General features: G+C 48.2%; 1 protein-coding gene across 5 annotated transcripts in view; it reads right to left on the reverse strand.

The window, feature by feature from the left end:
- The window catches only part of NINJ2 (ninjurin 2), a 96,845-nt gene that overhangs the window by 35,784 nt on the left and 33,409 nt on the right, over nucleotides 1–27,652 (reverse strand). Inside the window, exon 1 of one of the 5 annotated variants that reach the window (XM_050747111.1) lies at nucleotides 8,810–8,850. The exons of 3 other annotated variants lie outside the window; for them this stretch is intronic. In XM_050747111.1, the coding sequence (XP_050603068.1) occupies nucleotides 8,810–8,821 (12 nt within the window). In that variant the 5' untranslated portion in view covers nucleotides 8,822–8,850. Of the gene's footprint in view, nucleotides 1–8,809; nucleotides 8,851–27,652 lie in introns of those variants that run through there. One more of the 5 variants, XM_050747112.1, reaches the window with a different exon arrangement.

A 27,652-nucleotide genomic window follows, 5' to 3' on the forward strand; every position in this document is an offset into this window, starting at 1 on the left:
AAGGGTGAAAACGAGATATGTAGAAATTTATCTGAACTCTCAGTAGTTAAAACACTCCCAATTCCTTTGGTAGGGAGATCTCTGTCCGTCCTTTGAAAGGTAGGTCCACCTTGACCAGAAGACTTATTATTTAGCTCTCTCCTCCCTGTGATTTGCTCTCTGCTGCATTTGCAGAATCTGGCAGAGAAGCCAGCGTATTGAGAATGCTCAGTATTTGTTGAATAAATGCATGAACTGGGTTTGCATCCTCATTTAGAATGCATGGAACTAAGTAGGTGCTTTTTGTATTATTTACCATGAATTTAAAAATATATCTTTTTAAACATTAACTTAAAAAAAAAAAAACCAAATAGCCAGGTGCAGTGGCTTATGCCTGTAATCCTAGCGCTTTGGGAGGCCGAGGTGGGCAGATCACTTGAGACCAGGAGTTCATTCTAGACCAGCCTGGCCAACATGGCGAAACCCCATCTCTACTAAAAATACAAAAAAAAATCATCTGGGTGTGGTGGCAGGTGCCTGTAATCTCAGCTACTTGGGAGGCTGAGGCAGGAGAATCACTTGAACCTGGGAGGCGGAGGTTGCAGGGAGCCAAGATCACGCCAGGGTTGCAGTGAGCCAAGATCAGCGTGAGCAATAGAGTGCAATTCTGTGTCAAAAAAATAAATAAATGAAATAAAATGATCTCCGTGGGAATAAGGGAGTAGAGTCTGACCCAGTTTATTTATCTGTCTGACTTGATAAACACCGTTGTAAGGTACTGACATCCCCAGATGAAGCCAGTAGCAGTCCCTTAATTATAACCATTCAATTAAGAACAGATGTGTCACTTCAGATGTGATGTCCTATCTGGTTTTGATTGAGGAGCCCATGCATACGGTACGCTAGAGGCCTCCACACTCAGCAGTGATGACACTGGGGAACTGCAGTCAGACCTGGAGGGTTGACCAGAAACTCCACCAGAGCAGCTTTACTGAGCCATAATTCACACGCCACACAGTTCACCTATTTAAACCGTACCGTTCAGTGGCTTTTAGTACTCACAGAGTTGTGCAAGCATCATCACAATCAATTCTAGAACATTTTCATCATCCCCAAAAGAAACCCAGTGCCCATCCCTGCCTTCTCCCCAGCCCCCGCCTCGGCAACCACCAACCTACTTTCTGTCTGTATAGATTCGGGAGAGCTCCTATCAGTGGGATCACATACTATGTGGTCCTTTGTGATGTTCATTTAGCGTAATGTTTTCAAAGTTCATGCTGTAGCATGTTTCAGTACTCCGTTTCTTTTTATCACTGAATAAATATTTCCTTGGATATACATTTTGCTTACAGGAATCTGAGTTGTTTCCGTTTTTTTTACTTTTATAAATAATGCTGCTCTCCACATTCATTCGTCGTGTGAATGGATATACCTAGGAGTGGAGTTAATTGCTGGGTCATACAGCACCTCTGCGATCGGCTTTTTGAGGAACTGCCAGACTGTTTTCCAAAGTGGCGGCATCATTTTGCATTCCAGCCAGTAACGTAGGAGATTCCAGTTGCTCCACATCCTTACCACTACTTGTTATTATCTGGTTTCTTAAAATAACAGTCTCCTAATAAGCATCAAGTGCTGTCTCATTGTGGGTTTTGTTTTGTTTTTTGAGACGGGGTCTCACTCTGTTGCCCAGGCTGGAGTGCAGTGGTGCAATCATGGCTCACTGAAGCCTGGACCTCCTGGGCTCAAGTGATCCTCCCACCTCAACCCCTTGACTAGTTAGAGCTACAGGCACATGCCACCACGCCCAGCTAATTTTTAATTTTTTTGTAGAGATGAGATCTCACTGTGTCACCCAGGCTGGTCTTGAACAACTGGGCTCAAGTAATCCTTCTGCCTCCACCTCCCAAAGTGCTAGGATTTCAGGCACAAGCCACCACACTGGGCCTTATTGGGGTTTTGAGTTTATATTTTCTTGCTGGCTGATGATGTTCAACATCTTTTCATGTGCTTATTGGCCATTTGTGTATTTTCTTTGGAAAAATGTTTATTCAGTTCATTTGCCCATTTTAAAATGTGATTATTTGTCTTTTTATTATAAAGTTGTAAGAGTGCTTTATGTATTCTGTATACAAGTCCCTTATAAGATACATGATTTGTAAATATTTCTCCCATTATCTGGATTCTCTTTTCACTTCCTTGATGGTGTCATTTGAAACACAAAATTTTTTAATATTCATGAAGCCCAATTTATTTTTCCTTTGTTACTGTGCTTTTGGTGTCATAGCTAAGAAGGCTTTGCTGCATGAAGGTTTACTTATATTTTCCTCTAAGAATTTTAGATTTTAGCTTTTACGTTTAAGTCTGTGATCCATTTTGAATTAATTTTTGCACATGGTATGAGGTAGGAGTCCAACTTTATTCTTTTCCATGTGGACATCCAGTTGTTCTGGCACCACTTGTTGAAAAGACTATTCTTTTTTTTTTTTTCAGACTTTTTTTTTTTTTTTTGAGACGGAGTGTCACTCTGTCACCCAGGCTGGAGTGTAGTGGTGTGATCTCGGCTCACTGCAACCTCTGCCTCCCAGGTTCAAGCAATCCTCCTGCCTCAGCCCCCTGAGTAGCTGGGACTATAGGCATGCACCACCACACCTGGCTAATTTTTGTATTTTTCATAGAGACGAGGTTTTGCCATCTCGGCCAGTCTGGTCTTGAACTCCTGACCTCAGGTGATCTGCCTGCCTCAGCCTCCCAAAGTGCTGGGACTCCAGGCATGAGTCACTACGCCCGGCCAAAAAGACTTCTTTCCCCCACTGAATCGTCACAGATTTGATCTATACGTCTGTCCTTACACCAGCATCACACTGTCTTGATTACTGTAGCTTCATAGTAAGTTTTCCAGTTGGGAAATGTGAGTTCCGCAGCCTTCTTTTTCAAGATCATTTGAGCCATTCTGGGTTCCTTGAAATTCCGTACAGTTTTAGGATCAGCTCTGCAAAGTCTGCTGGGGTTTTGATGGGAACTGCGTTAAATCTGTGGACCAATTTGGGAAGTATTGCTATTTTAACAATAGTAAAGGGATTTTTTAAAGTATAAGCTGCGAGGACAAAAAAGACTGGAAGAGGAAATAAGTAGAACAAGGAATAGTAAATGAATGTCTTGGCCGAGCAATAGAGGCCACAGCCTGGCTGGGCGCGGTGGCTCACACCTGTAACCCCAGCACTTTGGGAGGCTGAGGTGGGTGGATCACTTGAGGTCAGGAGTTTGAGACCAGCCTGGCCAACATGGTGAAACCCCGTCTCTACTAAAAATACAAAAATTAGCCGGGTGTGGTGGTGGGCACCTGTAATCCCAGCTACTCAGGAGGCTGAGGCACAAAAATCACTTGAACCTGGGAGGCGGAGGTTGCAGTGAGCTGAGATGGCTCCATTGCACTCCAGCCTGGGTGATAGAGTAAGACTCAGTGTCAACAACAACAGCAGCAAAAAAAGCCACAGCCTGATGCTTGCGGGAAGGAACCAACAGGATATGAGGAATCCAGGAAGGCACTGGAGGTGGAGACACAGGTGCAAGGGAGGTAGGAGCGAGGTATAGACCTGAGATGGAGGACAGGCTGAAAGTCTATTTACAGAGCAGTTCGACCCTCACGATTCCTTCACCACCTCCTCAAAGCCTGTTGACAGACCCTCCCCAAGGCAAGGGACCAGAGGTTTGTTATTTTCCAGAGCAGTGCTCTTGCAGTGTGGTCCAGGAACTGGTTTAGGTCCACAAACTGTTACTAGCGCCAGTAAGTACAGGAAGCAAGAATATGTGTTTAGGATTTTCACAGAAATCTGACATTGCCTCAGCACTCAGGTGTGTGATCAGTGGGTTCTCCTCACTGAAGCATACAGGCCAGTTTGGATGTCTGAACTCCCAGAGCGAGACACGTGCCGTGTGAAATGTGGACTACTCATGCACGGCAAGACCATGTACATGTCCCTGAGAGAAATGAAGTTTGAAAACTGCTCCTTCCCCATAGACAGGCTGCTCTAGAGGCTCAGCTGTGTGTAATGGGGAGAGGGCCGAGGCACCTGCTGAAAATCTGCATTCAGAACGCAGGGTGGGATACTCAGCTGTCCTCCCACTTTCATTCCCGAAACCTGGCAGCTGGGCTTATACCCTCCCCCAACACCTATCCCCAGGCAGAAGGTCCAGACGATGACTATCAGCAAAGACTACCTTGGGGCTGGGACTAGTGGATGTGCCTGTAGTCCCAGCTATTTGGGAGGCTGAGGCTGGAGGATTGCTTGAGCCCAGGAGTTCAAAGCTGCAGTGAGCTATGACCGCACCACTGCACTCCAGCCAGAGAGACAGAGCAAGACAAAAATAAAAAATGAAAAAGATGCCATAACCTAGAGAGACGACATTAAAACACTGGCATCTGGAGTCCACTCAGCACAGCAGCTATAACACCCGCTCTACCTTTCCGCAGTGAAGTTCCCCAGCGGACGAGCCCTCCCCAGGCACGTAAAGCTTAACATCACCTTGAAGATGAGGGGTTTGGGGTTTGTTTTTTGAATGGGTTTTATATTAATACGGTTCAGAACTCAAAAGATTCAACAGGTGAAATGAAAAGGTGCACTCTGTCCTTCACAACTTAGTTCCCCTTCCAGTAAGCTTTTTGGTGCCTCACTCTTTAATATACACAGAAAGCCTACACGAAAGATGGAGACCAAAATAAAGAAATAAGAGAGGAGCGAGAGAGAGAATGTAGGGAGCAGAAGAAAAGTGCAAAAAGGGAAAAGAATAATAATATCTCCGGAGAAAAAAGAGAAGCTATTCCATCAATGAAATAATAATTGGGTCCTATTTTAGTTTATTTATTATTTTTAAAAATTATTAATAGAGATGGGGGCTTGCTACGTTGCCCAGGCTTGTCTAGAACTCCTGGCCTCAAGCAATCTGCCTGTCTAAGCTTCCCAAAGTGCTGGGATTACAGGCATGAGCCACCTTGCCCAGCCAATGTTCTATTTCAAAAAAGAATATTCAGAGATCAAAGAAAAGATAACTCTTGGAAACTAAAAATATGAAATTAAAAATATAAAAATTGAAAATTCAACTTAAGCTAGAAAAACGTTTATAAAATCTCATAGCAAGTAAAACAAAAAGATAAAGAGATAAAAAATTAGATACAAAAGACAAAATTAAAGGATCACATCGAAGATCCAATGTCCTAACACTGAGAGTTCAAGATGGGTTGAACGAAGAAAAGAGAAAGGATAAAATTATTAAATAAACAATTCAGATTTTTTTTCTAGAGCAGAAAGCATCAATTTAGGGGTCTAAAGGACTCACCAAGTTTCCTGTATAATGAATGAGGAACAACTCACCCCAAGCCACATCATTGTCAACTTTTGGAACTGGAGGTCAGAGAGAATCTAACAACTTCCAGACATGAACTCCAGAGGACAGAGGAGTGAAATGGCCCTGGCTGTCACAGCAGCCACACTAGAAGCTGCAATTCTATACTCAACCCACTAGCAACTGAGGGAAGACGGTTTAGGTAAGTTAGTTCACAACAGTTTTCCTTCCTTTCCTCACTTTCTTAGGGAGTCACTGGAAGATGTGCGCCCCCAAAATCAAGGAAGAAGACACGGAACCCACAGGACTGTGGGCCAAGTTGCTTTGGCACTAAGCAGAACAGAGGGGAAAGGAAGAAAGAGTGGAGCAAAGGAAGGGAGGGAGAGGGGACGACACTTTGAATTGAGTGCATGGAGAAAGCAGTCGGGAAACCAAGAGGCTCCTCCTGGCATTTGAATCCCTGGCCCCAACTCTTCCTGAGGCCCAGCTGCAATCCTGTCCTTTGGCTTTGTGAGACACCAGATACCCTTGTAATAAATTCCGCTTCTTGCTTAACGAGTTCGCATTGCATTTCAGTCACTTGCAACCAAAAAATTTCTCCTGATATGTTGCTACTCAGGGTATTAAAACCTGGGTGCTTGTTGGAAATGCAGAACCTCAGGCCTCCCCCAGATCTACTCAACCAGCATCTGCATTTTAGCAGGATTCCCAGGTGACATACAGGCACATCCAAGTCTGAGACGCACTGTCCTGATAGATCCACCCTGCAAGGTTGGGTAATGAGCATATTAGGGATAATAGGTAAAATGTTTGACTACGTAGTAGGCATTCTGTAAGGGATGACGAGGAGGAGGATGACTGGAGTAGAAATACTTTGGAATTACGATCTCAAAAAGAGTTCCTGGGACCATGGCAAATGGTGGCTTTGCACCAGATTACAAAAACAAGCACACAACCGAAAAGACAGAAAGCGCGATATCCCAAGAAACAGGTTCAGCTCTGCTCCGGGAGCCTGTCGGGTGACTCAGCCCAGGTGTTGACATAGGAAAGCCATTAAGAAAGCCCTTCTCAGGTGTGGCCACTGGGCTGTGAGTGAGTGATTGACAGTCAGCTCCGGTATGATGCTTGGCTGGGGGAGTGCTGAGCTAATGCCGCCTTTCTCAGCAGAGCAGGCACTCTGCCCCAGCACTCAGGAAGTAGGTCAGGAGGAGATATCCTGCGTGAGCAGCTCCAAATTGCTTTTTCAGGCAAAAACCTGTGGCCCATAGGACTGGGGGTAGAAGGGGAATGGGGATGAGAGGAGGCTGGGGGCCTGCTGCGGGGTGGAGATAGGAAATCACATCCTCATTCTTGGCAGGAGCCCCTGTCACATAGTTTTCCTGGCTCCAGTCCTAGGGCAGTCAGCCACCGTCTTTGTGCCGGGGGTTCCGTTGACTTTCCAATGCAAGCAAATTTGAATGGAAACTGGGGCTTAACAGGAAATGTGCTTGTAGGAGCGGGTGTCCCTTCTGGGCCCTCGGTGTGCTGTGGATGGATGGAGGATGAGTATCCAAGGTCTGGATCTTCCCTAGGAGCTAGCAGTCATTGTTTGCCAATTGTCCACCAATTGCATGGCGCTGTACTCAACCCTTAAGAGTCTTTACCAAGCACACCCGCCCTCCAAGAATTTATATGCTAGAGTCCCCGGTCCTTTAGACTGTCTTTAGGAATCTTATCCTATTCAGCAACAACAAACTCTACCATCATCCAACAGCTGTCCTTGTGAAGGCTGACCACAGTCGTCAACTCTGCAGCCACCACTACCGCAATAAAAGCCAAACGTTCCCCTTGAATAATAGCAAACACTTAATAATGTGCTTACAACCTGTCTGGCACTTTTCTAAGTACATATTTTAATTCATCTGATTCTCACAGCGACTTCATGAGGTCAAATACAATTGCAGTCCTCACTTTACAGATGAGAAAACTGAGACATAAATGAAGCATTACATGAGATGACACAACTAGTAAATGGCAGAACTGGGAGCGAAACCCAGGCGATCTGGCTCCAGAGCTCCTGCCTTTTAGCTACAGTACCCAAGCCGTGGCACGGTGGCAGCTTGGTGGACAGGGTGTCAGCAACAGTCCTCTTGCTAGCTAATCCCATCGCCGCCCTCACTAGCTAGCTGACTTCAGCTAACTATGAATAACTCAGCAATGCAGTGAGGTGCAAGAGCTGAGGCGTCAGAGGAAAAGATGTGGGTTCTACGTCCTGATGCTGCCACCGGGAAAAGAAGGACACTGATGCTGACTGAATGCAGAGTACGTATCAGGTCCAGGTTTAATCTTCCCGGCTAGCCTGTGTGACCTTAGGCAAGTCACTGTCCCTCCCTGGGTCTCTGTTTTCTAACATGGAAAGCAGACCAGGTGCTTTCTGGGTTATTGTTTAATTCAATCTGGGCAACACTCGCTCAGGGAAGAACGACCGCAGGTGCACAGTGCTCCACCGGGTGCCCAAGCAGCCACAGAGATGAGCAAAACGCAGAGCTGGCCTCTGCAAGGCCCACGGCCCAATTCTCTTTTCCATTTTGTACATCCTTGTGAGCTGAGCAAGGCATTATCATCCCTTTTTTTTAAACAATAGAGGAAAATGCCAGGCGCGGTGGCTCACGCCTGTAATCCCAGCACTTTGGGAGGCCGAGGCGGGCAGATCACAAGGTCAGGAGATAGAGACCATCCTGGCTAACACGGTGAAACCCTGTCTCTACTAAAAATACAAAAAATTAGCCGGGCGCAGTGGTGGGCACCTGTAGTCCCAGCTACTCAGGGAGGCTGAGGCAGGAGAATGGCGTAAACCCGGGAGGCAAAGCTTGCAGTGAGCCAAGATCGTGCCACTGCACTCCAGCCTGGGCGACAAAGCGAGACTCTATCTCAAAAAAAAAAAAAAAAAAAAAAAAATAGGAGAAAACAACAACAATAGGGGAATTGTCCCAGCTACTCAGGAGGCTCAGGCAGGAGGATTGTTTGAGCCTAGGAAGTCTAGGCTGCAGTGAGTCATGATGGCACCACTGCACTCCAGCCTGGGCGACAGAGTGGCAAGACTCTGTCTTAAAAAAAAAAAAAAAAAAATGAAGGGGAGAAATAACGTTTGACCATGGAAGGTCACACATTTTAGTTGTAGCCAGAGTGTGATCCCAAGTTGACTCCGAGTCGGGGCCTCTTTCTGCTCCCAGCTGTCCTACTAGCCTACTTCATCTTGGCAACACTGGGGCCAAAAGCTACAAAGAACATTTTGAGCTCTAACTTTGCAGAGTCGTTTCCAACCTTCTGCCTTCCACATCCTGACAAGTGCACATGCACACACATTGCCGGACACCCAGCAGACACAGAATCAATGCTTTTGCATGAGTGAGAATCAGCCCCTCTGGCAGCCCTCCTCACCTGCCCAGTCCCCAGTGCCCAGCACCCAGTGTTGATCTGGTGAAGGTACCGAGGGCAGAGGCACACTTACCATATACATCATGACTCAGATCCCATTTGCTGACTTGGAACTGAAGCCTCTTGCCCCACCAAGCAATTACTGGAGAACAGGAAGTCTCAACGGAAAATGAGGTCAGCCTGGTGGCTGAGAGGAAGAGGGTCAGCGAGCACAGCCTGCTGCCCCCGTGGGTCCCCACAGCAGCCAGCCCAGGGCCCTGCATGCAGCAGATGCCCACCACAGCTTCACTAGTGGGTTAGCTGCTCTGAGTAACTCTGTTCAGCCCAGCCACAGGAGGGGGTTACCAGGCAGGGACTTAATATGCGGCTCTAGAATCTGAAGGAGACAACTTCAACTCACCCTTGTTTAGCAGAACTGGGCTATGACAAGGACAATCACAGCACTGGAAATCTATTCTATTCTTTTTTTTTTTTTTGAGACGGAGTTTCGTTCTTGTTGCCCAGGCTGGAGTGCAATCGCGCGATCTCGGCTTACTGCAACCTCTGTCCCCCGGGTTCAAGTGATTCTCCTGCCTCAGCCTCCCAAGTAGCTGGGATTACTGGCACCCGCCACCACACCCGGCTAATTTTTTGTCTTTTTAGTAGAGACGGGGTTTCACCATGTTGGCCAGGCTGGTCTCAAACTCCTGAACTCAGGTGATCCACCTGCCTTGACCTCCCAAAATGCTGGGATTACGGGCGTGAGCCACTGCACCCGGCCTGGAAATCTATTCTTTAAATAACTGTGTTACCAAATTCACTTCTGCAATCTGTCCCAAGAACTTCCTTCTCTGTGCCCTAAGTTACGATAGAGGAAGAGGCACATCATCCCCAGGTCTTCCTTTCTTTCTTTTTTTTGTTTTTTGAGAAGGAGTCTTGCTCTGTCACCCAGGCTGGGGTGCAGTGGCATGATCTCAGCTCATTGCAACCTCCGCCTCCTGGGTTCAAACGATTCTCCTGCTTCAGCCTTCTGCATAGCTCAGATTACAAGTGTGCGCCACCACACCCAGCTAATTTTTGTATTTTTAGTAGAGACGGGCTTTCACCATGTTGGCCAGGCTGGTCTCGAACTCCTGACCTCAGTGATCTGCCTGTCTCAGCCTCTCAAAGTGCTGGGATTACAGGCATGAGCCATTGCGCCCGGCTCCCAGGCCCTTCCTGAAGTGGCATAAAAATAAAAACGGATTTTAGAAATCATTTAGTCTAAACTCCTCCTGGTCACACCTTTGGAAGCATTTCCGTGTAGACATTCTTCCCATGCCCACCATACCTCTCTCTTGGCAATAAATAACCTGCTCCCAAGGCTAGAAGTCAGAAGAGACAAAAACTTTCGGAGTTTCCAGGAGGCGAGGCCATTATTACTTGTTGTAGGAGGTTGCCCCCCAATATCTATTTGACCATCTTGCGGGATAGTAGAATTTTTGACTGGACGCTTGACCACTTAGCTAAAGTCAGCACTTCCAATCTCTCTTGCAGCAAGGCTGTATGACCAAGGTCTGGCTAATGAGAACTTAGCAAGAAGAATTGTGCCCCTAAATGGAAGGCACATGTCTCCTCTATCCCCTCCCTTCCTCTTTCCCAGGCTGGAATGTGGAGATTGTGGTGAGCATCTTCAATCATGCGTAAAAGGTACATATCCCAGGAGCAGAGCAACAAGCTGGAAGGAGCCTGGGTCCCAAACACTGTGGAGCTGCTGTATTATCCCTGGACTGTCTGCACGCAGACGATTACACACAGGCAAGAGATAAACTTCCATTTGGTCTAAGCTGTTAGTATTTAGAGTCTGGTGTCAGTCAAACCTGCATCCTAACACAACACTCTGTGGGGTGTCAAGTCAGTCGCAACCTCCCGTTCTCCGAGATACCCCCGATTCCACGCACCTAGGAGGTGGCCTAGTGACATTATATCCAGTCCAGGGATATCTGGCTCAGGCTGCGTAGAGTAGGGGCAGGAGCCCTGTCCAAGCAGAGACAATCAGATTTTCCCTTCCATTAATCTGGAACCGAGATTCACTGTTGCTATTCAACCCCTACGGAGTACATGAATCAAGATGCACCAGGAGAAGCAGAAATGAGAGGCCAGGCAGCCCTAGAGAAGCAGAGGGAAGGAACTGTCTAGGTTGGTGGGGCTCGAGGTTCTGGCCCAGGCACTTGGATGACCTCCCGGATCTCCCTGCCGTGTGGTTCTTGGGAGAGATCCTGACACTTTATGATAAACTCCCTCTTCTGGTCTCAGATGCTTCAGGTTTCTTTCTATCACCTGTAACCCAAAGTGCCTGAGTCTCTTCTGATCCTTGTAAAGATCTGTGTATCCTCCGAAGCCAGGGGACCCATGCGTCTGCAGCACACCCTTGGCACACCGGGTCCTCTCTGTCACTGCAATCGTAGAAGGTCCTGAGGTGAACTAGGTGGACTGGCAGAATGATCGCCTGAAGGCCTGGTTGGTAAATCAATCCATGGGTCTTCCAAGGGATGCTAAACAGGCCTCACGGAAGCACAGAATCAGGGTGAAAGGGACAAAAGGCATCAGGCAAGGTGTGACCAGAAAGGGTTAGTGACATGTCCAAAGCACGCAATTCAGTGGCAGAGTTTCAACTGGACCCCAACCCAGCACCCCCAGGTTCACTCCTCCTCCCCCGCCATCCCTGGCTGGCCCAATTTGAGGGTGCTCTGACACACCAGGAGTAGTTTCCCCATGCTAAAGAGCAAACTCCCTGTGACAGCTATGTCAAATCTAGCATATCCGTGGCTCCTAAGAAAAATGAAAATGTATCCTTTTCTCCTTTTTCTGGGTCTTTCTCTCGAATTCTAAATCTCATCACACATTTTAAAGAATAAATGGGCTGGGTGCAGTGGCTCATGCCTATAATCCCAGCACTTTTGTAGGCCGAGGCGGGTGGATCACCTGAGGTCAGGAGTTCGAGACCAGCCTGGCCAATATGGTGAAACCCCGTCTCTACTAAAAGTACAAAAAATTAGCTGGGCGTGGTGGCAGGTGCCTGTAATCCCAGCTACTTGGGAGGCTGAGGCAGAAGAATTGCTTGAACTTAGGAGGCGGAGGTTGCAGTGAGCCAAGATTGTGCCATTATACTCCAGCCTAGGAGACAGAGCAAGACGTGGTCTCAAAAATAAATAAATAAATAAGTAAATAAAGGCCTTTCTTCTCTGAAAGGAGCAATGACTGTACTTCCACCGTGTGCCAGGCCCCACGCTGGCATTTTCTTTCCAGGTGCTATTCATTTAAACCCTTCCAGAAGCCACAGGTATGTGGGATGGAGAAAGGCCAAGTTCCTTGTCCACAGCACATGGCTAGTAAGAACGGTCCTAGGGAAGGAGCCCTGGCTACTCTGGCTGGAAACCCCGTGTCCTACACGATGTCCTACTGCCTCCTAAAGACTATCCTTAGCGATGGTTGCTGCCTTGACTTTCCAGCCTTCTCCACAGGCACCTGCTCAGCAGGGCTTGGTTTGGGTCCACGGGTATTGGGAAGTTACTAATCCCACTGTGGTTTACACCTCATGACGTCTTGCATTCTGCTGAATATTCTAGACTGCATGAGAGAGAGGAGTGTGTGTAGGTCCAGGGGGTTGGTCTTGGGAGAACATAAGTCTGGGTCGTTGGGTGGTGTCAGAACAAAACGTTTGGAGATGGAATCTAGACGGTCAGCTGTGCGTGAGCTTCATGCCCATGGTGGGGTGGGGTGGGGGGGGCGGTGTGCCTGTGTGCCCACGGGGGGCTCAGCAGATGGCACTACTCTTCCCTCACAGTCCTACCAGGCCTGGCTCCCTCCCTCTGTCTTCTTCCCCTTGCATTCACTACTTGCCTCTAAACACGTCTTCCTCCTCCATCCCTAGATGTTCTTTAGTACCTGTGCTCTAAGAGGATTCCTGCTTCTCTCTTATCCAGAGAAGTCACTTAGTTAGCTCATTTTTCCCCCAGAGAAGGGAACAAAGGCCTGACACCTCAGGGCTCAGCTTGCCTGTTTTTTGAGCTGTGTTTGCACCCAGAGCTGAGTGTCTGTCTAGCTCAGGTTCCCAGAGGCCTAGGGCCAGGACCATGTCTTCACACGCCGGGCCGTGTGCGTTGTCAGCGCTCTATGAAAAACAAATCGCAGTTATGCAAAGACAAGGAAACTGCTGGCTCGCAGAGGCTGTGGTCCCGGGCTCAAAAGATGCAGGCTTGAGGTCTTGACTGCTTCCATTTAGCGCACAAGCCCGTGTCCCTGACGCCAGCCACAGAGGTCCTGCAGGTCTCTCTGAGGAGTCGGGAGAACGGTTTGTGTGAACGTGGAAGGCAGGGGAGGACCCGTTCTGATTGCATTATGGATTATAGAAATGATAATCTGCGCGGTTTGTGTGAACGTGTAAGGCAGGGGAGACCCGCTCTGATTGCATTATGGATTATCGAAACAATAATCTGCCGTCGTCTTTCAGCTCCGATAAATGAGCGGCTCTTGAAGGAGATATGCAGGCCGCATTAGGAAGCTCCATCTGAATCTCAGCGATCAGGCTGCTAAATGAGAACACCTTATATTTACCAAGAGGAGCAGGATGTTTTTAAATGACGGACAGCCCTTCCAAAGGCTAGATCTGCTTCTCATTCTTTTCTCTACTAAGAAACTCTGGCTCATGCCTGTAATCCCAGCACTTTGGGAGGCCGAGGCAGGAGGATCACCTGAGGTCGGGAGTTCGAGACCAGCCTGACCAACACAGAGAAATCCCGTCTCCACCAAAAATACGAAATTAGCTGGGTGTGGTGGCGCATGCCTGTAGTCCCAGTTACTCGGGAGGCTGAGGCAGGAGAATCGCTTGAACCTGGGAGCCAGAGGTTGCAGTGAGCCAAGATCGTGCCATTGCACTCCAGCCTGGGCAACAAGAGTGAAACTTTATCTCAAAAAAAAAAGAAAAAAGAAACTCTGCTTACCCTTCAAAGTCCAGCTCCACTGTCACAGCCTTGGGAAGCCTTCCTCAGCTCCCATCGGCTACATTTATCCCTCTTTCTCAGTTCTCCCAGAGCGTTTGCTTCACTCCGCTACTGCAGCACGTACCACGGGCGATTAGAGGCTACGTGTGGGACTGTCATCCCGTGGGCTGCATTCTTCCCAAGCACAGGAAGTGTGCCTCGCACGACTTCACATGCCCTTTTCCGGGTCATCTGACAAGCAAGGGGAAATCCCGCAATTGGCAGAGCGGTTGTATTGATGTAGGAAGCATGTGAGAGGAAAGGGCTGAAAGGAAAAGTGAGGCAGAGTCTCTGAGAGTTGGAGTGTCATTCCAGCGGGGTTAGCTGGGGTGAGGGGCTACAGAAAGGAGTACTTGTAACGGGCCAGAGGTATAGTGGTTAGAGAAAGCTGATACGAATTTGCTGCCAGCAGGGCCAGGCGCAGTGGCTCATGCCTGTAATCCCAGCACTTTGGGAGGCCGAGGCGGGCAGCTCACGAGGTCAGGAGTTCAAGACCAGCCTGGCCAACATGGCAAAACCCCGTCTCTACTAAAAATACAAAAATTAGCCGGGCGTGGTGGCACATGCCTGTAATCCCAGCTGCTCACGAGGCTGAGGCAGAACTGCTTGAACCAGGACCCGGGAGGTGGAGGTTGCGGTGAGCCGAGATCACGCCATTGCACTCCAGCCTGGGCAACAAGAGTGAAACTCTGTCTCAAAAAAAAAGAATTTGTTGGGGTTAAGGAAGTTCTCAGGAAGGCAAAGGACCAGTTCAAGGAAATTTCTCAGTATAAAAAACCAGGACTGCATTGCCATTTCAAAGGGTTGCCTGGACTAGATTTTGAAGCAAAGTCCTGCAGTCAGGAAAATTCCAGGAGCAGAGACTTGGACTTCTCCAGGAACAGAGGCGGGAGGAGGAAAGAAGGAAGCAAAGGCCACGGTAATGACCTGACCATTGGGATAAACTGTGTCAAGCTGCACTGAGTAACCAGGCTGTGTCCTGTAAGTCCTGTAAGTCACTAATCCCACTACGGTTTACACCTCATGACTTCTGACATTCTGCCGAATATTCTAGACTGCATGAGAGAGAGGAGTGTGTGTAGGTCCAGGGGATTGGTCTTGGGAGAACATAAGACTGGGTCGTTGGGTGGTGGCAGAACAAAATGTTTGGAGATGGAATCTAGACAATCACCTGTGCGTGAGCTTCGTTACAGTGAAAAAGGGGATTGCTCCGGTCCCGGGGTAATGACAGTGACAGTGACAGTGCTACAGGTCATACAGCAGCACCAGGAACCCACCCCATTCCCTCTCCAAGCAGGAAAGAGGCCACGATGCCAAGGAAAGGGATTCTTCACTACAAAATGGGCTAGCGATCAACTTATAAATTAGAAGCAAGACTTCTGAGTGGTGTCAGGAAACTGCTAGTGTTCTCCTCTCTTGTGCCTTTAAGATTTATCCAAAATGAGACACCTTTCTACACAGTCGCATCTTATGTGACCTAAGTCTGGAGACAAGAATCCCTAGTTGAACCAATGAAGGATCCAAAGACCCTAAAAGCTTAGCTTGGCATCTCAGGCACTTGCAAAGCTAACATTGCCTCCAGTTCTTTAAAAAAGCGTGTTCAGCCGGGCGCAGTGGCTCACGCCTGTAATCCCAGCACTTTGGGAGGCCAAGGCAGGTGGATCACCTGAGGTCAGGAGTTCGAGACCAGCCTGGCCAACACGGTGAAACCCCCTCTCTACTAAAAATACAAAAATTAGCCAGACATGGCGGCAGGTGCCTGTAATCCCCGCTACTCGGGAGGCTGAGGCAGGAGAATGGCTTGAACCTGGGAGGCGGAGGTTGCAGTGAGCTGAGATGGCACCACTGCACTCCAGTCTGGGCGACAGAGCGAGACTCCATCTCAAAAAAAAAAAACTGTGTTCACCCCCTATTCTTGTCCTAGGTCCCTAACCTAAGCAAAGTTGTCGTAGTAAAGCCTGGGACGTGCTAAGAGGACAACAGAGGAAAGACACTGGGGGAAGAGCCCACAGCAGTCACAGCATGTCCTCCCCTCACAGAGGCTTGCCAGGCTTCTCCCTAAAGCCTTGGCCGCGTGCTGAGGAACCTTCTTTCTAATCCTGCCCCTGCATATCCACGGCCCAAGCATTCCTTCTGCCTCCAGACCCGTCTCCAAGACAGCTGATGAGGCAAGTGTCCTGGCCAAAGCATAGCAGTTCACATCCCCTTCCTTCCTGGCCTTGTCATTAGGGGCTGCCTGTGCGGCTCTCAAGCTCCCGAGGACGAAAGGCTCAGGCTGCTGTGCTTCTTCTCACAGGTCCCTGAGCTCCCCCGGGGGCTTCCTACGCAGCAGGCCGGCTGGCTGAGCACTCCCAGCTTCAGCCCCGCTGGCATCCGCGTGTTTTCTGTGCTCTGTGCTCGCTCCCCAGGATGTTCTGTTCCTCATCTCAGCTTTCTTTGTTCAGCCACAGAGACTGGGCAACTTCTGCTGGGCAGTGAGGTCGGGGCCCTGCCTCCGAAGAAAGGGCCCCTCCCTCACAGGTCCGCCTGAGGCCCCTCCCTCACAGGTCAGCCTGAAGTCACTTGTTCTCCAGAGGCCGTGCTCACCCCAGGGCCCTGACACTCAAGTCCATCCAACACCAGGTGCCTCTTTTTCTGGGCACTGTCCCATCCACACAGCTCTCACGTGGAGGCAGTGCTGTGCCCTGGTCAGGAGTACGGGCTCTGGGGTCACCTCCCTGACCTGCCACCTGCTAGCTGTGTGACGTTGACCTTGACATCCCAGGAAAATGAAGTTCAGAATAGTTCCTATCTTACAGAGAGAGGACTAAATGTAATCATTTGTTTAAAGTGCTGGCATCCGGTAAGCGAGAGCAAAGTGGTTTTATCTTCTGAGAAGTGTCTGCTATGGCCTCACAGCTGCCCTGTGGATTCAGAGCAGAAAGTCACCACTGGAGAGCCGAAAAAAAAAAAAACAAAACCGCTTCTCATGCCTCCTCCAGTGCCTTTCCTGCCTCAGGACTGCCATGTTTTCTGACTGGCCTACCGGATGGTACATAAAGTCACAGGAGAGGCGCCCAGAGCCCACCTGGTCAGCTTCTCCGGGTAGGACCGTGTTGTGTGTATGAAGGTCTTGCTTCGCTTTCTTTTGTTTGGTTGGGTTTTGTTTTGTTTTGTTTTTTTGAGACAAGGTCTCTGTCACCCAGGCTGGAGTACAGTGGTGGGATCTCGGCTCACTATAGCCTCTCCCTTCTGGAGGCTCAACTGGACCTCCTTCCTCAGCCTCCCAAGTAGCTGGGACTACAGGCCTGCGCCACCATGCCTGGCTAATTTTTTGTGAGATGGGGTTTCACCATGTTGCCCAGGCTGGTCTCAAACTCCTGAGCTCAAGCAAGGAGCTCAGTGCTCTCAGCCTCCCACAGTGCCGGGATTATAGGCATGAGCCACCATGCCAGCTTTGCTTCACTTTTCATTTATTTTTTATTTTTTATTTTTTTTTGAGACAGAGTTTCCCTCTGTTGCCCAGGCTGGAGTGCCCAGCTAATTTTTATATTTTTAGCAGAGTCGGGGTTTCACCATGTTGGCCAGGCTGGTCTCGAAGTCCTGACCTCAGGTGATCCACCTGCCTTGGCCTCCCAAAGTGCTGGGATTATAGGCCTGAGCCACCACGCCCAGCCCTGCTTCACTTCCTTAAGGATCACCTCATTTTCCTTCACTCGAGTTAAGGTGGTTACATAGTTTACCTTGGTAGCCATTTTCAGTGTTTTCCTTTCTAGAGAGAATAGCTCTGCCACTTTCTCACAGGGAGCCTCCTCTGGGGCAGGAACCAGAGACCTGGGCCTGGGGGGAGACGGCAGAGAGACCGAACCCCTCCTCCGCCCCAGCTGTGTACTGACGTCCCCACCACGCCCAAGGGCACGGGGCTTCATGAGGGAAATCCATAGCTTCAGTTCTCCAGGGGGCTCCCGTATCCTGCCTCACTCCAGACAAGAGCCACAGGCCAAGAAGAGGAAGGGAATGGCGCCAACACAGGCAGCTCTTTTCTGTCTTCCCAGGCACCGACTGACCAAAGGCCTCCCTCTCCCTCCCACAGATGTTATCAGAAGAAAGAACAGGCCGGGCGTGGTGGTTCACACCTGTAATTCCAGCACTTTGGGAGGCTGAGGTGGGAGGATCACAAGGTCAGGAGATCGAGACCAGCCTGGCCGATATGGTGAAATTACTAAAAATACAAAATATTAGCTGGGCGTGGTGGCACATTCCTGTAATTCCAGCTACACTTATAGTCCCAGCTACTTGGGAGGCTGAGGCAGGAGAATTGTTTGAACCCAGGAGGCGGAGGTTGCAGTGAGCCAAGATCACGCCATTGCACTCCAGCCTGGGTGACAGAGCGAGACTCTGTCTCAAAACAACAACAAACATCAACAACAAACAACTAAACAAAACAGAAGAAAAAACAAAGTAGGGCCAGCGAGGTGGCTCACGCCTGTAATCCTAGCACTTTGGGAAGGCGAAGCAGGCAGATCACTTGAGCTCAGGAGTTCAAGGCCAGCCTGGCCAACATGGTGAAACCACGCCTCTACTAAAAGTACAAAAATTAGCCAGACGTGGTGGCACATGCCTGTAATCTCAGTTACTCAGGAGGCTGAGGCAGGAGAATCCCTTGAAACCGGGAGGTGGAGGTTGCAGTGGGCTGAGAGCTCACCATTGCACTCCAACCTGGGCGACACAGCAAGATTCTATCTCAAAAAAAAAAAAAAGAACAGAGCTAAAAAAAGGCAGGTTGGAATGGCCCAATATCCTCTTCCTTCACCATCTCTTCTGCTTCCTCTGGTTCTTGCTTGTGGGAAGGAACAGAATCCACCCTGCATTGTTCCTTTGTAAAATATTTCTAAGTTCTTGGTTCAAACACTCCAGAGCCAAGTTTGCGTGATATTTGCATATAATTTGTGTAACACTGAGGTTATTCTTTCAAATGCTCACACCAAGTTCTATCACAGCAAAGTAAGTGTCCAGAAAAGGGAGTCTGGGCATAATGACCCATGCCTGCAATTCCAGCACTTTGGGAGGCCGAGGAGGGAGAACTGCTTGAGCCCGGGAGTTCAAGGCCAGCCTGGGCAACATAGCAAGACCCCATCTGTATAAAAAAAATTTTTAAGGCCGGTCACGGTGGCTCACACCTGTAATCCCAACACTTTGGGAGGCCAAGGCAGGCAGATTACCTGAGGTCAGGAGTTCAAGACCAGCCTGACCAACATGGGGAAACCCTGTCTCTACTAAAAATACAAAAATTAGCCAGGTGTGGTGGCGCATGCCTGTAATCCCACCTACTCGGGAGGCTGAGGCAGAAGAATTGCTTGAACCTGTGAGCCAGAGGTTGCAGTGAGCCGAGATTTTGCATTGCACTCCAGCCTGGGCAATAAGAGCAAAACTCGGTAAAAAAAAAAAAAATTTTTTTTTTAATTAGCTGGGTGTGGTTGTGTGTGCCTATAGTCTCAGCTACTCGGGAGGCTGACGTGGGAGGATCACGTGAGCTTGGGAGCTCAAGGCTGCAGCAAGCTGTGATTGCACCACTGAACTCCAGCCTGGGTGACAAAGTGAGACTCTATCTCAAAAAACAAAAAAACTGCAGAAGGATGAAAAAATATATATATATATATATTTTTTAACGTTTAAAAAATTAAAAAACATATATATATAAAAAAATAAAAAATAAAAAACAAAATAAAAACAAAAAAGAAGAGGATGTGGGTTTTGCTCCTGGCTTCTAGGTCCCTGTGGTGTCTGTTTAGGACACAGAGCATCCACACTCAGCTTTATCATTCTGGTTGGCTAACTTAGGTACGTCGGTCAGTTTATCTGATCTGCAAAATAGAAATAACGATCCTTATCTTCTGTATAGGATTATCATGAGGATTTTACAATGAGATAATAGATGTAAAATCACTCCATCAACAATAAAGAAGAGGTAAATTTTTCAGATATTATGATGGTTTTTAACATTATTCAGTGAATAACGTACTCTGATAGTCTGAAAGGGATAAGGGGGAATCTGATTACGGATTTAATGTCAGACTGCATAAAAGCCTCCTCTTTCCCCTTCGGAAGTTTTCTAGGGTGCTAGGTGGCAGCAACCCTGATCTGTCAGTAGGACCAGCTGCACCCGTAGGAGCTCCTGGCTGGACAATGCCAAGGTTAGAAGTGTGTGGTTAAAAGTCCCATGGAGAGTTGGTGATGAGGTAGGGGTGAGGGTGGAGTGTTGAGAAGGCGGTATGCCATTCTGGAACCCCAGAACAGCATTTTAGGACTCAATGCCCAGAGGCGTTTTAGGACTTTGGAACCACAGGAAGGACTTTAGAGATTGGTTTTGCCTGATCTGTCTAATTTACAGAGGAAGAAACTGAGGTTCAGAGAGGCATGTATCCTACCAGCAGGCTTTGGTTAGTGATCTGGGTTGACCCGGTGAAGGTCAGTCTGACAGCACTGTGGCCCGGGCCCTTTCAGTCACGGTGCCAGAGCCTCGGGCCCCAGGGAGACTGCAGTTTTAGACCAGGGGCCGAACTGCCTCTTATTGCAGAAGTTCTGTCTCCGTCTGCAGAGAAAAGGAGGCTCTTGGCCTCCCAGGGTAGCAAAAGGCAAACACACTTGGTTACCAGGAGCCCTTGAGAAGGTGGCAAGAGTGGAGAAGAGCAAACACCCAACTCCCTCCATCTCTGGCTTTGGCTCTAGACTCGGATGGTTTGGAGCCAAGGCCTCCAACGGCCTCTCAGAGCTCTCAGAGAGCCCTGCTCAGGTACAGAAAAACTGGTCTCGTGTCTTCTCCATGGGCTCCCACAAACAAGAGCTTATCAGAAAGATCAGGCTTCTTTCTGAAAGGGCAGCAAAACCAAACCCCAGAACTTCGAAAGGTCATGTGCCTTGCGGAGAAATAGTTGGGGAGTCGGGTGCCGGCAATTTCTTTTGAGGAGAGCAGTGACTAGAAGCGATGGTCCAGGAGGGACGCAGTTCATCGTCAGGCCCGTCGGATGGTGTCGGCAAGTATTTATCAGGAGTTGATGGTGTGTCCAGCCCTAAGCTGGGCACTTGGGGAAGAGGATACAGAGTATGTTGAGGACCTGGCCCCTGCTTGCAAGGTGCTTGCTGGGGATATAAGACTCTCATATGTGATTCAAAAAAAGAGAAAAGGCAGCAGCTATGTTAGTGGCCAAAGAGAACATGCTTTAGTGGGAATGAGAAGAATCCGTGTGGGCTCATCTAGTTCCGAAGAGCTTCATGGAGCGGGGCAATCTGTATACAGCCCCACACCCTGCAGTCAGTGTGTGAACCGAGGAGAGAGATGGGAACGAGCATAGGACTCACCCTTTCTACCTCTGTACACAGGCTGTGAGCTAGAATTAGAACGTAAAGAACGCTGTGTCCTGCAAGGGTTGCATGTTGCCTGCGGAGTCCTCCTGGGCCCTTGCAGGATGTGGCCGGGATGCTTAGTGCTGCAGATAGTCTCCTGGAAGAGAGGGACTTACACATTCTTGGTGAGCTGGGGATGGGTTTAGAATGATTCCTTGGGTAAAGAGGTAGCAAAATTACTGGATCCTAAAGAAGCTCCAAGTATCCTGAGCCCAGCAGCCTTGCATAAAGTCGTATTGCATAGTGACTACCATTTCAGGGTCTGGATTTAGAGTTGGCTTTGAATCCTATCTCTGCAGCTTTTAGTAACAGTGTGACGTTGTCATTGACCTCTCTAAGCTTCAGTTTCCTCATCTGTAAAGTGAAGATAATGTTCCTTAACAGTCAGGGTTATAGTGAGGACTAAGTGAAGGAGGGCTTAGCTCCCAGCTTGGCACCCTGAGCCCACGGCAGCCACATCATGGCTTTGTGCTCCAGTTTGTTGCCAGAGCCTGGTGTTTCATGGTTCGCCCTCTTGTCTGACTGTTTCTCGGATCAGGCAAGCCCTGAAGCGTCCTCTCATCCCTCAGGTGCCCTTTGGACACCTCCTAGTGAGGGGAGAGCACAGGCAGTGTGGGAGTGGGAAACCAGATGTCGTCGCTGGGTGTCCATTCTATGGCTCGTGGGCATCCTGCAATGGGCCCAGGACACAACCAAGGGACCTGGATGGAAACGGGCCCCAAACTACTTCACTAGGAATTTTGTTTTCCTAGACCGCAGCTTCTTCATCTATAAAACAAACAGCTTAAACTAGACCAGCGATCCCCACTTTGCAGGAAGGCGAGAGGGTCTCAGACAGTATATGGGGTCCCTGAATCCAGACGCACAGCAAACGTTGCCTGGAGAACAAATAGATGATGCATCTCACACGGAAAGGCTGTGCTGTTTGTCAAATGCACAGAGATGCTGCTATAATTTTTAAGATAGATGTGAAAAGTATTACTGAATGCATGGTAGCTTTTATCAGCACGCAGTTTTTCATTTGTAGATACTAAAAGTACAATTACAATGACTTGGAAGGATCCAAACGTGGTTTTGAAGTTTGTTTGTTTGTTTGTTTTTGAGGCGGAGTCTCACTCTGTCACCCAGGCTGGAGTACAGTGTGGCAGGATCTCAGCTCACTGCAACCTCTGCCTCCTGGGTTGGAGCAATTCTCCCACCTCAGCCTCCCAAGTAGCCGGGATTACAGGTGTGCGTCACCACGCCCAGCTAATTTTTGTATTTTTAGTAGAGATGGGGTTTTGCCACATTGGCCAGGCTGGTCTTGAACTCCTGACCTCAGGTGATCCACCCGCCTCAGCCTCCCAGAGGGCTGGGATTACATTTGAAGTCTTAAAGAGGTACTCAGGCTTGAAAAGTTTGGCTACCACTGGATGAGATGAAGGACTTACTCAGTCCTTTCTGGACATGGCTCCTAAGTCCAACCGAACAAACAGGCAGTCCTGGGTCTCTAGCCTCACATCCTTCTTGAAGAAATAGCAGCGACTAGAAGAGGTTCCCCTGTGGCAGTGAAGACAAACTAGGAGGAGAGACAAGTAAGAAAGAGTAGTGTACAATCAGGCATGGTGATTCACACCTGTAATCTCAGCACTTTGGGAGGCTGAGGCAGGAGGACGGCTAGAGCCCAGGAGTTCAAGACCAGCCTGGGCAGCATAGGGAGACCCCCATCTCTATAAAAATTCTTAGAAAATTAGCCAGGCATGGTGGCACACACTTGTAGTCCCAGCTACCTGGGAGGCTGAGATGGGAGAATTGCTTGATCCTGGGAGTTTGAGGCTGCAGTGAGCTGTGATTGTACCACTGCACTCCAGCCTGGGTGACAGGGTGAGACCCTGTCAAAAAAAAAAAAAAAAAGAAAAAGAAAAAGAAAGAGAAAGAGAGAAAGAGAGAAAGGAAGAAAGGAAGGAAGGGAAGAAAGTGGGTCACTTACAGAGAGGAAGACAACTTTTATAAGAAAATCTGGGAAATGCTCAGGATTCTGTTTGTTTAAAGGCCTTTTTAAGAAGTGCTTTTTTGCCACTTCCTAGTATTTGTCATTGTTTCCTACTGCACACATGTTTGCAGCACATGGGAAGTGGGAGGAGTTAGAATGTCCTCCAAACTCCCCTGACACCCAGCTCCCAGCTTCATCCTCTAGAAAAATGTGTTTCTTTAACTTTTCAGGTCACAGACCCTTTCAGAATCTGATAAAGGTGATGGACCCCATACCCCACCCTAGATGCAGCCACATACGGATAACTTTTCTTTTTTTTTTTTAATTTTTATTTTTTCGTGAATAACTTGTCACGTAATTTCAGCAGGTTCATCACCTCCTGAGTTCACACGGACTCCCTTGGGAATGTATGGACACCCTAGCCCAGGTTAGGAAAACCCACTCTTGTATGGATTGTTTCCAACAAGTTTAAATTTGCCTTCCCTTAGTTGTCCGTAGATCTAAGCTCTAAAAGTCCCAGGGAACTTGTAATGAGACCTCCACATGTCCCATCTCCCAAAAGGCTGTTGTAGGCTTCTTAGATTTTGGAAGACCAGGTCAGCAGAAGACAGCACGCACTCAGCCGCGACACCGCAAAGGCAGACATCAGCTCCAGGCTAGGTTCTCTGAGCAGCTGGTGCGGGTGAATGGAAGCAAGAGAGGGGCTGAGGAACAGAGTCCATCTGAGAGCCAGCACTCCCTCCTGACAGTGACGGTTTTGTAAGTTCCTGTCCTAGGAGCTGCGAGCCTGCAGACTTGCGGTTCTTGAAGCGGAAGGCGCCTCCCATCTCTAGGAAGCATCTCCCAGCCTCCGTCCCCCTCCCCTATGGCTACACATGCAGCTCTCCTTTCGCCTCAGGCCCTGCGTGAACACACCTTTCCCCAGGGCTCCTGCCCCGCCAGCCCGCCCTGTCTGTTGGTGCTGTGAGTCTCTGAATGTACCAGCCAAAATCAGGGAAGGTTTCTTCCCACCCACTCAAAACTTCACTTTTCTCATCACCCAAACTCTGAATCTAAAAGTCCAGTCGTTATTTACCAGCTTGAGTCCAAATCCACTCTTGGACTTAGTTTGCAACCAGCACGTACCCTGGGATGAGTGAGAGGCGACAGGCTAGGAAGGGATCTGGGGTTCACTAGTGACAGGCCAGGCTGCTAGGTTTGGCTGGGGTGCCACGATGTGCACCAGGCAAGGGAGGTGAATTCAAATACCAGGATGTTGGGCAATATTTCAAAGAGTGAGGCTGGGCACGGTGGCTCATGCCCGTAATCCCAGCACTCTGGGAGGCTGAGGCAGAAGGATTGCTTGAGCCCAGGAGTTCAAGATCAGACTGAGCAACATAGTGAGACCCTGTCTCTACAAAAAATTTTAAAAGTAGCTAGGTGTGGTGGTGCACACGCCTGTAGTCCCAGCTGCTCAGGAGGCAGAGGTAGGAGGATCGCTTGAGCCCAGGAGGTCAAGGCTGCAGTGAGCCGTGATCACACCACTGCACTCCAGCCTTGGCGACAGAGCGAGACTCTGTCTCAAAAACAAAAGCAAAAGACAAATAATGAAATTCATTTTTTGCTATTACAGCCCTTCCTCTACCCTCACGCTGAACTCTACAACTTACTATGCAAATGACTCATTGTTCTCTACAATGTTACCCTGCTGGGTTCCATTCTATCTGAGCTTTGTAGGACTCAACCTATGTGTAAAGGTATGAGCACTTCAAAGGAAGATTGGCAGGGAAGACCAGTCCTTCTGCTTATGTATTTTACTCTTTGATTTTAAAAATCAATTTATCCAATAGATATTTACAGAACTCTAATTAGGTTAGGATACTAGTGTATGGGGATACCGAAAAATACAAAGATATACCAGGATACTGGAATATGGGAAAATATATGAATGAATGAAATCTGGATTCACTTTCAAGAAGCTTGGTGTCTAGTATAGGAAATGACATACAAACCACATTTTATGGTATAAAAAATATATATGGCCAGGCACAGTGGCTCACACTTGTAATCCCAGCACTTTGGGAGGCCGAGGCAGGTAGATCACCTGAGGTCAGCAGTTCAAGACCAGTCTGGTCAACACGGTGAAACTCCGTCTCTACTAAAAATACATTTAGCCAGGCGTGGCGGCGTGTGCCTGTAATCTCAGCAACCCGGGAGGCTGAGGCAGGAGAATTGCCTTGAACCCAGGAGATGGAGGTTGCAGTGAGCCGAGATCGCGCCACTGCACTCCAGCCTGGGCGACAGAGCGAGACTCCGTCTCAAAAAAAAAAAAAAAAAAAAAAAGTTACGGTCCTAGCTTAGTAACTATCATGTAGCAAGTGATATTTGAGCTGGACACTGAAGGATGGGTAAGAGTTGGAGAGGCAAAGATGACGAAAAGGCATTCTAGGTGGTAGGAATGGTAGAGAGCCTTGGAAGCAGCGGGGTGGACCTACATGCAGACTAGCAAGTAGTTCTATTTGGCAAGAACATAGGGAGAGGGAGTAGACAGAGACAAGGTCAGAAGGCCAAGGTGAAGTCAAGACCTTGCATTTCAGGCTGAAGAGTAGTTTGGGAATTTTAGGGGAATCACTGCAGGTTTTTGAGCAGAGTTTGTGGTGATCATGGCTGTATCTTAGAAAAATTAATTTGGGAGTTCTCTGGAGGCTACAATGAAGAAAAAGAAAGCATTGAGTAGTGGTATTAGAAGAGGGAACATCTACAGGAGTCTTTTCCAGCAAGTTACTTCTGGTCAGCTAAGCCAATAGGGACCTTGGCCTCTGTTCTCCACGGTCCTCACCGTCTGGACCTCTCATGGACAGTATAGTTCTTAGGAGCAGACTCTACTATAAAGTCCCTTCTAAGAGCTTGGTCCACCATGTGGAATAATTATATCCAGATTTGTTTTAAAGATTAAATGAGATAGAGTCTAACAAAACACTTATTAGCACAGAGGGAATGGATAAGCAATTTTTAATAAATGGTTGATAGGATAATCGTTATCCTATGACTCATCTTGTAGATATGTGCGTCTAAAACTGGAATCACCTCCTTTATGGGGAGGAAGCCACAGTTTCTTGTACCAAGTAGATGATCAATGAATATGAAATAAATAGATGTCATGATAGGTGAGGGATTAGGCTGTAAGAGTTTCATTAAATGTAGGAGAATCAGTCCCTCTGAATGAGGACTGATACGTTCTTGCCTGAAGTGTTCCCTGTTCTCTCAGAAGTACAATCACTATAACTCGGCAGATAGGATGGGATGAGTCTGTCCTCGAGACAGGACATCAAGCCTCAGTTCTGGGTAATGTTTTGACCTCACTGGTCCTGGCGAGCGTTAGTCTGAAGTCACTAGGCCTCTGGGCCTGTTCCTAATGGGCCTGTGTCCACCCAGTGAAGAAGTATTCACAAGAAGCCCTCCTAATATCTGCTGGCTACATTCACGGGAACCATGGTGTAGGCCTGAAAAAAGAGCTGCGTTCGCAAGGAGGTAGTGGGAGCTAAGAGTTAGTATACAGCAATATTTAGGTGCTGGACTCCTGGTTGCTTTTCCCAATTCTATTGCCCAGAACTTACGAAACTTTGGACACTCTTCTCTCTGCCGCAGGGCCTGATCATCAAGGCATCCCTGAATATTGACTACCTCCTACCACAGCCTCCTACCTACAAAGGCATTGATGCACTAAGTGCCACAGGGCTCTCCAGGACTTAAGAGTTTCACTCTAGCTGAACATAAAAGGTGAAACACAGAAGAAATCTGGCGCTGTGGTTAAGGGTATAAACAATGGAGTCAGGGTGCCTGGCTCAAATCCTGGCTTTCTCACTAGCTGATACTAGGCAGTCACTCAACCTTTCTGCCCCTTAGTTTCCTCATCTCTAAAGTAGGAATAATAATAATAGTATCTACGAAATGGGATACTCTGAAGAGTTAAATAAAATAACTTAGCTTGGTGCAGTAGCTCGCGCCTGTCATCCCAGCACTTTGAGAGGTTGAGGTGGGAGGAGTGCTTGAGCCCAGGAGTTCAAGGTCAGCCTGGGCAGCATCGCGAGACCCTGTCTCTACAAAAATTAAAAGATTACCCAGGTGTGGTAAGACACGCCTGCAGTTACAGCTACTCAAAAGGCTGAGACGGAAAGGTTGTCTGATCCTAGGAGTTCAGGGTTGCAGTGAGCTGTGATTACACCACTGTACACCAGCCTGGGTGAGAGCCAGACCCCATCTCAAAAAAATACATTAATTGAATGAAATAATTTGTGTAAAGTGCTAAATACAGTGATGGTCAACTGTTAACTATTATTTTTGAATTAACTCATAGCATCCAACCTGAAAAGCAACATATGGCAATAAGGAATTATCTAGGCCATGCCTTTAGAATTTTTTTCATCCTTTTAGAATTTAAGCTTCTTGTTAGAAGATCCTGTCCTGTATTTTCATGGATGCCCCAACACCCATCCCCGCTGCCTTGCGATCAAACAGGTGCTCAAATATTTTTTGAGAATATAATTAAGTACATTTCTACATTTCTAATTTCTAAATGAAT

This window comes from Macaca thibetana, chromosome 11 (genome assembly GCF_024542745.1).
Source record: "Macaca thibetana thibetana isolate TM-01 chromosome 11, ASM2454274v1, whole genome shotgun sequence".
Taxonomy (NCBI): Eukaryota; Metazoa; Chordata; class Mammalia; order Primates; family Cercopithecidae; genus Macaca; species Macaca thibetana.